The sequence below is a fragment of the Paramormyrops kingsleyae genome, chromosome 1 (assembly GCF_048594095.1).
Source record: "Paramormyrops kingsleyae isolate MSU_618 chromosome 1, PKINGS_0.4, whole genome shotgun sequence".
Taxonomy (NCBI): domain Eukaryota; kingdom Metazoa; phylum Chordata; class Actinopteri; order Osteoglossiformes; family Mormyridae; genus Paramormyrops; species Paramormyrops kingsleyae.
In genome coordinates this window covers 10685212-10698025 of record NC_132797.1, presented here as the reverse complement: position 1 = coordinate 10698025, position 12814 = coordinate 10685212, and the positions used below count along the sequence as shown (strand labels likewise).

At 47.5% G+C, this 12814-nt stretch overlaps 1 protein-coding gene across 3 annotated transcripts in view; it reads right to left on the bottom strand.

Moving 5' to 3' along the window:
* Window positions 1–12814, bottom strand: part of plxna4 (plexin A4) — a 158306-nt gene that overhangs the window by 42575 nt on the left and 102917 nt on the right. For all 3 annotated transcript variants that reach the window (XM_072709299.1, XM_072709298.1, XM_072709300.1), the window contains exons 7-11: window positions 11825–11978; window positions 10062–10161; window positions 9792–9906; window positions 2891–3091; window positions 834–930 (exon numbers count right to left, since the gene is read on the bottom strand). In XM_072709299.1, coding sequence (XP_072565400.1) covers window positions 834–930; window positions 2891–3091; window positions 9792–9906; window positions 10062–10161; window positions 11825–11978 — 667 coding nt within the window. The remainder of the gene's footprint in view (window positions 1–833; window positions 931–2890; window positions 3092–9791; window positions 9907–10061; window positions 10162–11824; window positions 11979–12814) is intronic.

Sequence of the window (12814 nt, the reverse complement as noted above, 5' to 3'; positions counted from 1 at the left end):
TGAGGTTCATATTGTGGGGACTTAAAAAACTCTCCCAACACGCTAAAAAGGTAACAGATAATATAGACTCAAAAATGTCCCCACAATGTGGTACATATAGACCCACACTAATAGACAGGCAGACAAACAGACAGACACTCATCAGAAACTTCATTCTGGACATTTCACTTTAATATTTAAATATCCCACCCCCAGTGTGTCTGTGGTCTCTTCCCAGTTGGACGTGACCAAAACCATGCTGGGCTTGGTGTAATGCGGACCTGAGCATCCCAGTAATCCCATGATGAACGTGCTACTGCCAGTGCAGCCATCAGGACCAGTGGCTACCCCCCCCTTCCCATCCCACCCGTCCCCCCCCCCCAGGCTCCTTAATGCGGACTCAACAGCTAAAAGCCAGTGGGAGGTGGAAGCAAGTCTCCGAGAGAGGTATAAAGTGACAGGGCGAAGGGGGAGAGAGGAAGAGGGGAGAGAGAGATATGGCCAAGTTAATGAGGCAAGCTAAAAAGGAGAGAAGCGGAAGAGAACTGAGAGGAACAGAGAGATCGAGATGTGAAAACTAAAGAGATGAAGAGGGAAGGGAGGATAGAGAAGGGCGGAATGAAAGAGGGAGGTGAAGTCAACACAGTAAATGAAAGAGGAGGACAAGAGATAGAGAGAGGGATGAGAGAGGTAGTGAAGGCAACAGAGCAAATAAAAGAGAAAGAGAGAGAAGAGATAGAGCAAGTGGAGGGGAGAGAGGAAGAGGGGATGCAGGGGAGTGGTTAACGTAACCCAGGAGATCAGGCCATGTGGTTCTGTTACCATGCCAACGCACAGGATGGCAAGAGACTCACCTTTGTTGTGGGCCGGGTTGTCGATGGTGAAGTCGCCGTTCCAGATGACCGTGAGCTCAACTGACAGGCTACTCATCTCCATCCCATCGTAGAAGTACTGTCACCATGGAGATGGCAAGAGGCGGGGGCAGGGGGGGGGGGCAGGCTCATTATCATGGACGGAGCAGCAACGCCAAATAACCATCCGTAAAACGATGAAGTGCGTAATACTGCGTGCACTAAAACCACAATCAACAAAATCAAAGAAGCAATTTACTAATTCAAATGGAAATATAATGAATGTTTTAATAAAGAATGACGAGTTTAAATATTAAATACTAACTTAAAAAAAATATTTTGTTAAGACAAAAGCTATTTTTTTTTGGTTTGGTGGAAGAGAAGGTGGTGTTAGGGAATGAGGTTGCCGAGGTGGAAACCCCCCCGCACATTTCGCTAAACGGTCTGTGAGTAAACTGTGCAGTGTCAGAATCTCATTACGGTTACTCTCACAGGTCGTGCAAATGCAAGAACACCACCCCAAGACACGCAGATAGATACATCACCGACCTAAGCTCTGCTTCCAGATCAGCTTCCGGATTACAACGTGCTTAGATCAAAGGTCGTCTGCAAATAACCGGCCAGACAATGCACTGGACAAAAAGCCATTTAAAAAACTAAAGTCACTAAAGTTACTCTCTCTGCCATCTCTGGTTCACCAACATTTGATGCAAAGGACATTTAAAATAATGCAGCTGACTGACATAAGCAGTAATTTACATTTTATTTAGCAGAGTATGAATGAGGGTCAGCCAGCACCCCAGGAGCAGTTGGGGTTAAGGTCATTGCTCAAGAGCCCAACAGTGATGTGATTACTTTGCCAGCCAGGAGTTATGGACCTATGACCTACCGGACATGGGCACACATCCCTAACCAACTGAGGTATACACCACCACACCTATTGGTGTACAGAGAGCAGCTGAAAACTCTGGTTCATGATACAGGGCTATCCCCAGAGTGCATTTTTCACCATGGGGGGGGGGGCAGACAGACCCTCCCCACTCCATGATGAGATCATACAGCTGATCATATATGGAACACAGGAGCATTTAGCCATGGGCTGAGACTAGTGCTAATGGTAACATAATATTAAAGCTAAAACAATTTGGGGCTGAAAACCTACAGTAAAGCAACAAGGCACGTGAAAAATAAACATGCACTGTTCAGGGTCTGATCAGGTCAGGGCCATGTGGACACAATGGGCAGCTTTCACTGTATGTCTCTTACGAGGGAACCTCGTTTCTGGTCTGTGCTAGTCCAGGCCACATGAATGGGTATAAAGCAGAGACCTTGTGGGGACAGTGCATGTGTCAATACATTGGTGTCCCAGCTAAAATGCACACATAAATTTATATTACTGTTTCATTACACCTCACAGAGGTGTTCTCACACACACAGAGACACACACAGACACTCACAGAGGTATTCTCACACACTTACAGACACACACACTCCCAGAGGTGTACTCACAGACACACACACACGCACACACACACACACACACTCACAGAGGTATACTCACACACATACAGACACACACAGAGACACTTACAGAGGTGTACTCTCACACACACAGACACACTCACAGAGGTGTTCTAACACATACGCAGACACACACAAAACACACACAGTCAAAGAGGTGTATTCACAGATGCACAGACACACACACATTCACTGAGGTGTTCTAACACACACACAGACACTCACACACACACTCACAGAGGTGTACTCACACGGACACAGACACACAAAAACTCACAGAGGTGTACGCACACACAGACACACAAACACTCACAGAGGTGTACTCACACACACAGACACACAAACACTCACAGAGGTGTACTCACACGGACACAGACACACAAAAACTCACAGAGGTGTACTCACACACACAGACACACAAACACTCACAGAGGTGTACTCACACACACAGACACACAAACACTCACAGAGGTGTACTCACACACACACAGACACACAAACACTCACAGAGGTGTACTCACAGACACACACAAACTCACAGAGGTATTCTGGCACTGTACGCTGGAGCTGTTGAACCTCAGGGCCGGCACTCGGTGCTCCGCCCCCTGGATGTTGAGCACACACTCATAGCCACGCTGGCCTGACTGTGGCTGTGGCAGGTTCCGGGCCCTCAGTGTGATGGGCTTCACCACGTTCACCGGCACTAGGATCCGCTCTGCAGGGAGCAGCTGGGGACATTCCTGAAATGGGACAGAAGCCAGTGAAAGCCGAGCCAAGCCGGGCTCAATCGAGATGGGATCCTATAGATGCTTTGGTGCAGAAATAGGGCCTAAATTACCTGAATCACATCAGATGATAAGACAGGGCAGAGAGAGAGGGAGAGCGAGATAGTGAGAGAAAGAGCAATGCAATACCTTAAGGTGCAGTGCTTGCTTACACACACACACACACACACACAGACCATAACATGACCAGGCTAATACCTTCAACCCCATTATAGCTCCAAAGCACGAATGTAACAGGGATTGGACCACACGACCACACGATAAACAGGGATCAGGACCTGCATTTAGCTGCAGTGATTAGCTAAGGCAAAGACGTGACTCAGTAGGGATGCGTAAGGGCGGTGAGTGTGATCTTTACGAGCACCGGGGTGGGGTGGGGGGTTGTAAAATCCCATTACACGCAGCGATAAACAGCTGTGCTTGCACGTGACCGTGAGCACCCCGACCATCCTTCATTCTGACAGCGGTAATGTACGGGGGCTCTGGAATTTACATGTTATTTGCTGACACAGCGCCCCCACCCCCCCCATATACAAACGCCTCCCTCACACTCCCGCTTTCCTACCTCTCTGTCTCACACAGGTGCACGTGTAAATGCCACCACACGCAGCCTGTGTCGCAATGCATGCATGTGCGACTATCTTTGTGGGAACCAAGGACCAAATTTCATAGCAGATTTAAATTGACGGCCATTTGTTGCGCGTTTTGCATTGGGTTCTGTTTCTGTCTGTCTGGTGACCCGTGATGTCGCCTCAGAATGAAGGGACACGCACACGGATGCCTGCATGCCATCATTACCATCAGAATAATGGCTCCCATATTCCACCACCCAAGTTGTTCCCCTAATGAATACTCATTCCCTGCCTCTGGATGGCATGATAGATACCCTCAGCCTCCACCTGCCCCAACTCTGCTGGTTGGTACTGGCAGTTGCTTGGCGACCCACTTGGCAGCTTTGTGGGGGGTGGGGGACGGGGGCTAGGTGAAGGAGGTGTGACTGACTCCAAGCCTAACAACCAGTGGTAGCTTCATTAAGACAAAAAGTGAAGCAGAACTTCACCAAAATAAAGAAAAAAAAAACCTTGAATTCATATTTTAATGTCACTGTGTAACGATAGTGACCATTGCCTTGTGAGACCAAAAAAGTGTAGCTGCTTAATAAAAGACAGACAAAGTACTGTTCAAAATAGCACCACCCTGTGAAAAGGAACTTTGATGAAGCAAAACATTTTATGCCTCACTAAACTCATAGACTTCAATATATTTCTCATCACCTTCTGTTTAGTAGTTGATTGGATAGCTATGGAAAATAACATGTTTTTAAACCCACCCTAGTCTTTCCAATTATTCACCTTTGTGCGCGTTCTTGACATAAAGATGATTGACATGCAATTAACCATTCAGAACATGAGTTCAGTCATCATGCAAGATAAACTCACTTGTTCTCAAATAGTCCTTGATGGTTTGTGAACAGGGAATTGCTACACTCTAAGTGAAAGAGCCAGGAGTTAAAAGTACTTTGATTTGTAAATATATGTCAGGGTCAGCACCTGTTTGTCCCAGTCTCTTGTGTCTCCTCCCTGTTTGGCCAGCAGGTGTCGCTGGCCATCCTGTCCACTCTGTTGTCAGGCTTTGCGTTTTCCTTTGCATCTCCGATGGCTGCATAGCTCAGTGAGTTGAGCATGTGGTTACATATCAACCCTTCAGTCTAGTGTTCAAATCCCACCTCCTCTTTTTTTGTAGATTGTGTTCCCTTGTTTTATTTGCATCAGACTTCTAGTTCCTGTGTTTTGTAACTTGTATTCAGTTTTGGTTTTTGCTTTTGTTCCCGTGATTGTGTTTTTGCCTGTCTTTTATTCCCCAGTGTTGGATTTGTTTTCCCTGTTTCTGTGAGTTCCCTGTTTGATCCCCCAGTTCCTTGATTTAATTATTAGTTTCACCTGTTCCCTGTCTCACTCCTCCTGTGCCGTTACCTGGTTCAGTTGTGTATTTAGGTTCCCTCCTTAGTTGAGTTCCTCAGTGAGTCATTGTATGTCAGCGGAGTACTTCAGTTGTATTGAGAATGTTTTTTGTGTTATTTGTGCTTTGCCTGCCAACCTGCTCCTTGTTTCCCTAACCTCATTTGTAGTTAGTCACTGTCATCCCCTTTTTAGTTTTGACCCCTCGTGGTCTGTTTTTGTTTTGTAAGTGTTTCTAGTGTTTTCAGTCTTGTTAATAAACCCTGTATGTCCTGTGAGCCGCAAGTGCGTCGTCCACCTTCCTTCCTGCACCATGCCCCGTCCCCGTGTCTTCTCAAGGCTGCTCAAGTCTGTGACAATATTGTTCTTGACTATAGCTAGTCCCATATATATACTGTAAAGAAGAACATTCCTTTTTTGGTTCAGTTTTTTATTGCACAAAAGCAACACGTCAGTGTATTTACTTTTGGGAAATATGAACATTACAATTTGTACCTGCCCCGTATACTTGTATTAACCAGTCTCCCTGTATTACAATACATTTTGGGCCGAAATGTATTGTAATGAACCCAGGGAGGTGGGGAGGTGACCTCCCTTATATCTTCACTTCGAAAATGGCAACCCTAGTGGGGAGTGATAGTTTGATCGAGAAAAGTGTGCATCTCCAGTTAGCCAAACACGACACAGTGAGGAGAAACCTTGAGATTCTGAAAATGCTGACTGATGCAAGTTAATTCTTGGGTTGAAAGGAGCTGGCATTTAGGGAGCACAATGAAAGTGAAAACTCTGACCGCAAAGGGAACACACAAGTGCTTTCCTGCTACGACAATGATATGACTTTTGTTGGTGTGTTTGTGTTGTAATGTAATAAAATTGCAATATAAAGCTGTACAGCATTACTCATATTTCAATCATCACTCCATTCATTTTGCTTGTATTTTTATAATGACTGTATTTCAGCAAAGGGGGCACCTGTCTAGAACTGTTAAAAACATAATCAGCTCATCAAGTAAATAGATACACAGTTGAAGGCTCATTCATTGGCTACATTTGACTGACATTAGCAACCAATGTAAATGTTTAGGACTACAGTGTAATTTTGATATCTACTACAATATTTATAATAGTGATGACTGATACATGGTCAGGTGTTACATTGTATGGCGGCGGCGGGGGGGGGGGGGCATCAGTACATAGTTAGCTTGGTCAGCAGCCACCTCTGATTACAACAGAGTAACTTTCTGCTAGGACCCTCTAATGTGGCGTTATCAGAATTTTTGTTGTGCAAAAGTTGCTCTATCGAGCTGGGTTGGGCGGGGGAGTAGGTCACACAAACGCCACCCCCACCAGGTCTGTGGGACCTCTGCAGTGAGTTGATGGCAAACCGCAGTCTGCTTAAAATCACCCATAAAATCAGCTTGGAAGACCAGGTGAGGAAGGCTCCCTTGATGAAATCAAGGTTAATTCATCCACAACGAGGCGTGGCAGACCTCACAAAACAGAGAATGTGCCCTGCTGTTTCAGATATAGACACAGGGTGGGCGGACACACTGCAGCAGCTGCTGAAGACCTGCAGCTCTGTGAGCGAGTGATTCCTCCCGTGGGTAACTTAGACCAAATTAGGATGCTTTTATTAAATACCAGCATGAAAACACACTAAATATAAACCTAAGGATAAATACCCACAATGCTCAGTGGACCAAATCACATCTGTGTGATACAAACACATACTCACACAAACGGAAACACACACTCACACGAGAACACACACTCACACAAAAGGAAACACACACTCACACGAGAACACATACTCACACAAAACGAAACACACACTCACACAAAGCAAAACACACACTAACACGAGAACACATACTCACACAAAGCGAAACACATACTCACACAAAGCGAAACACACACTAACACGAGAACACATACTCACACAAAGCGAAACACATACTCACACAAAGCGAAACACACACTCACACAAGAACACATACTCACACAAAGCGAAACACACACTCACACAAAGCGAAGCACACACTCACACGAGAACACATACTCACACAAAGCGAAACACACACTCACACAAACGGAAACACACACTCACACGAGAACACATACTCACACAAACGGAAACACACACTCACACGAGAACACATACTCACACAAAGAGAAACACATACTCACACAAAGCGAAACACACACTCACACGAGAACACATACTCACACAAAGCGAAACACACACTGACACAAGCAGAAACTCACACAAACAGAAACTCACACTCACACAAACAGAAACTCACACTCATACAAACAGAAACACACACACACAAACGGAAACACACACTCATACAAAGAGAGACATGTACACAAACAGATACACAGCGATATTCACACACTGACTGTCAGCACCCTGGAAGTGCAGCCGCTCCATGGTGTGCTGGCTGCACGCGGTTCATTAGGCATCATCCGTACATCAGGGAGTCGGCCTTGGACCCTGAGGACATGCTCCCTTCACACAGCGGGGCCCACATACTTATGGAGACACTGCTCCCTCCTCCTCGGTCTCTCACGCACACACATCTCGGCTGCCCAGCCGCTCCAGCAGCCAGACGTTTTCATGCCTTTCGATAAATTAATTAACCCTGAACTCATTATCATCCCTTCTGCCTCGCTACCAATTAAGGGCGCCAATTAGACACCCATAATAAGGTAATCCACTTTAGTGGGTCAGTCGCTAACTTCTTCCCACATCTGACTCTTCATTTTTCTCTCGCCCTCTTTTTTAATCGATTACTTTCAAGAAAAGATGAAGTGGATCTTCACTGCCCCCCCCCCCCACCTGACTCTGTACAGTGTGAGACCATCACTGCCAGGGCAAGATTCCACCACTGTGCAAACACAGAGTATCTCACTTCAACTGGGACATCCTATTTTTGTTTTGCTTTCCCACAATGCCCTAGGAGAGCAGCGGCTACTGGAAATAGCTCAAGGCTGCTGCCCCCAGAACAGCCTGAACTTTGCAAAGCTGATGAAAAGAAGTTAGAAGAAACAGGAGGCCTGAATCCTGTGTGGATTGAGCAGCATTTTACAATTTATAACTTAGATTTTGATAATTAGATTTTATTAAGGAAATTTACTCCTATCTAATCACGGATGAAAAATAAAATAGGCACCATATGACTTCACTCTGTTACTCTGTCGTGTTCACTCTTGTTCAGTCTGTTTTTTTTCTGCCATATTCACTTTTGTTCAGCTAGTTCTTTACCATTGTGTTCCCCTTTGTTCAGTTGGTGTTTATACCATCGTGTTATTTTTTTACATTTTTTAATCTTTTGTGTCAGTTTTTTTTTTCAGCCTTGTGGTTTTTGCTTTCTTTCCGCTTGTTTTTATCACGTTCACGTTTGTGCAGTTTGTTATAAATTGTCATGCTAACTTTTGTCCAGGTTTTTTATCCCGGTTTGCTCCCTTTTCATTTAAAATTTCATTTCACTGCAAGCGGTACCAGTTTAATTGTGCATGTGACAAATTAAATCTCGAATATTGTTTTTCACTGTGCCCTTTTCATGTTTGTGCAATTCTTTGTTAACTCGCTAAGTTTGGAAACCAATCTACCCCTCCCCGCCTTCCAAAAAAAGTGGGCCTGTACAGGAACACAAAAGCACAGTTCTAGATGGGTAAATAAAAAACATCTGCAAATTATTCCAATAATTCTCTGAAATTCCTTAATAGGAAATATTAGCAGACTGCGAAGGTCAGCTCATTTCTCTCCCCACAAGCTGACATATCAGCGTCGTCTCAGAGGGGTTTGGGCAAACAGGCAAACTCGTTTATTCTGAGCAATGCGGGGTACACAAAACTGAGACCTTCACTGAGGGGTTAATTAAACCCAAATTAAACTCATTAGGCAAATGAGACACCTGCCCAGAGACAGACTGGTAAAAAACACGGCAGAATGTAACGGCACTCATCCGCGGCATATGCCGGCAGTTTCCTGTGATGAAAATGGCTCCTGTGATGGTAACGTGGTGGATATTGACAGCGGAGTTCACCATAAAGTGGATTTCTATAATTAACGGGCCCTCCATGGTTAGCCCTTAATTAACCCCACCCCAGCCCATACTGCATGGTGGAGGGATGACTCTCCCCCTACTGTACATGTCTCCGGAGAGTCCCCTCCTCCCCATACCCCTCCCCCCCCATTCATGAAAGACTTCTCACTCGGAACCAAAATCAACCAGCATCTTCCTGCTTGTTGCCCAGGTGATCATGGATAAATCGATAAATTGTAGGTCCAATCAGAAGCAGATAAAGCTCTAAACTGGGTGTAACTGGTCAGCTCTGGGCTGATCTCATTAAATCCTAAACATCAAAGCATCTGCCAGTCAAAACCACACTCACATTAGAACCACATTCTCATTTATAAATCTAATTGGAACCACACTCGCATTTTTTAAGACCTAATTAAAACCACACATGGTATACCTAAGGTCCAATAAAAAGCCAAAAGATCCAATAAAAACACTTAATCAGACGCATACATATTGTGGTTAACAATTAATCTGAAGTGAATTACCCTATATCTACAATCCAATCAGATTCAAGCAGTTTTTATTATCACCCAGTCAGAAGCTGAACATCCAGTCTGAACAACCAATCAGAAGCACACATGGGCAGCAGGCCGGGAGTGCACTCACCTCAGGTTGCTGCACGTGGCCCTCTTGGAAGGAGCAGCTACGAGGGTCATGGGTGCACATGTGACGGTATTTGCACCAGTGGCACCGGTAGGGGCTGCTGACACAGGACACACACCTGTAGGGGGCAGAGTAGCAACAGTGTGTGACGCCAGCACAGACTAATCCGCAGATGTGTATGTCTCTCTCTCCACTTTCCTCAAAGGAGCTGAGCTCAGTGCTGCCCCCTTCCTGCCAGACCACCTACTGCAGCAGCACCTCGGGGACACTTACGACCTATGGACGCTGCAGTTGTAGAAGACGAAGCTGGTGTTGGCGAAGGTCAGGCCCGTCTCCTTGGACTTGAGGTAGAGCTGGACGATCTGGTGGTCTCCTGGAATGAGGTGGTAGAGTCACCACAGAGAAACTGAAATTCCTCTCCTCTCCAGTCCTCAACTGGTCCCTCGGTCCACAAGCGTTGGCATCCAAAGATTTTCGTCAGGGGCGAGCAGGAGACTGGTGGTGCCCAGCTTGCTACCATCACCGGCATAGTAAAGCCCAGGGGTGCCACTCTGCCCCTAGCAGCGGCTCACAGTGACATCGTCCCACACTAATGACCGAGATCAAAGGGTTAGGCCGGCAGCTGACTGGCAATTCAGGGGGGCTCTGTCATCTGTCCAGCACTCATTTCGCTGGCGCTCAGGTCATTAAGGGGGAAGCGTGAGCGGGATTCTGGCGCCCCCCCAGTCGGGATGCTCGCCACCACCCCCACGTCCAGTGGCACAATAGAGCGGCTCTCGCCAGGTCCAAGAGATCAAAACGTTTCCACGCCAGTCGTTCGAAGCCCCTTTGAAATGTGAGATTGGAAAAAAATAGGCTCCCGCTCTGAGTTTAATCACGACGCGGTACAAAGGAGCCATCCTGCTTTGCGTGCTGCTTTGTCTGAGCTAACGAACGGCCTCATGTTTCATTCAGCAGGCCCGGCGTGGACCGAAGAGCCTTCCATCCTCTGCCCATACCTGTGATGGAATCGTTCATCAATCATGGCAAACCGCGTGTGACACCCTATCTGTCAAAACTGGTCCCCCTAAGAGATTCCTCCATGCCTGACATCATCGTCTATGTGCCAGAAACCAGCCTGACAAGCCGGTTTACCCCCATCACCCTGCACCGAAGCCCCCCTCAGCGCCACGCTGGCAGATGTTGCTAATGGCTAACATTAGCATCGCGCTGCAAGAAGACAAAGCAAGGGCAAAGGAGGTGCTGAGGCAGGTAGCAGGAAGCAGGCCCCATGCAAGAGCAGGGCCTGAAGGCTTGTGTGGCCTCCCAATAGCTGTAGTTTCCGAAGGTGTCTATCTCAGCTGCGCCCCCTACAGGCCTTAAGGTGTTTGTTGGACGGGCAGCCGGTTGGTGAGGATGCAGCGACCGTGCTTAAATCGGGGATTAGCGATGAAGGGGAGAGGAATACCGCCGTCCGTCCTTCCTCGAAAAACGCTCAGCAGCTAGTTAAATATTGATCACTTTTAAATGGGAAAGGGGGATTTTTCGCACGAAACGGCAAACAAATAGGCATCTGTACAAATATTTAGGTGTGAAATATTCATGGGGGGGATTGGCTCTCTGCAGAGCTGTTACTGTGCCTGCAGCTCCGCTCTCTGACTCCCCAAAGACAACGGGAGACATCTGCTTTCCTCAGTCCCCCTGGCCCCCCCAGGCCTGCCTCTGATGGAGAAAGGGGGGGGGGGGGTGTATCCTGGCACCGTATGGTAACGTGACATCGAACCCCGTTTGGGGATGGACGCATCCTGCGCATCTCTGCAGCACAGTCGGTACGTATAAGAGGCTCAGACCAATTATCAGAGAGGAGGGGGAACATCACTGTAGTGGCTCAGGACCTTTCAGGAGGCCACGCCCACCGGACACCCAGCAACCAATAGCTAGCAATGCTAATGGCTACCTGTACTGTTAATGGTAGACTCACCCATCGATAATTTCTTAAAAAAAAAAAAAAAAAAAGTAAAAATCACAGCCAACCCCGGCTGAGGAGCGCCCCCTACCTTTGTCGAAGATGACACGCGGCACCTCTTTCTCCGTGGGCGAGATGCACCGAATGTGATTCCCCTCCACATGACCGTCCATCTCCGCCACGTCCTCGAAGGTACAGTTCACGCCGGCAGAAAGTTCTGGCACGTTGTGGGCTTCCAGGACCAGCTGAGGGGAGAGGCAGGGAGAGAGAGAGAAAAGAAAGTCAGAAAGCAGAGCGACTTTTTGTGGGAACTTTGCCGGTGCAGGATGCAGCGCGGTGGTCCAGGGCGGGTGAGCGGTTTGGCTCCCGGCAGAGGTTCTCTGCGTGCCGGAGACTGTTTCGGTGAGATATCCGCCTGTAAAAACCACGAGGTGCTAAGCAATCTGAAATCTGCGCAAAATTCGAGTCACGCTCCAGTAAAATCACAGTGGAAAAAAAAAAACCCACGAAGCTGTGATCCTCATCTGAGAAGAAGCGGAGCCAGGGAGGGTGGGGAGGGGGGGCGGGGGGGGGGCGAGCGAGTCGTGTTTTCATCCGCACGGACCACGCGTGTGACTGAACGCATGCCGAGCGTTAAGAAAGCCATCGCGCGCCAGTGCCACGGCTCTTAGCCGCCGGCTGCAGTTTACTACGGTTACCAGCCTGGCGCCTGGCAGAGCCCGGGGCGCGCTACCAGTGAGGATGCCAAGAGGGGCGTCTTCGCAGTGCGAGACACAGCGTCTATATGGTAACTGAGCTGTGAACACGGTGGACAGGTTGCCGGTTTCAGTCTCACAGCCCTCACCGTCTGTTGGACCCATGAGAAAAAGGTACATTTGCTAAACTGCTTCTGTGCCACAGAAATTTTGCTTAGAAGCATCTAGTAAAAGGGGAAGTGCCGCACCGGCGTGCCGTACAGATTTCAAATTCCTGACAGAGCTGCCCGTCGAGGGAACAGAGAGAGCGAATGATAAAAGGATTCACGTTCAATTCTGCCAATGAGGAGAGGAGAGGAATCGTGGGGGGAGGTGGAGAGAGCGGG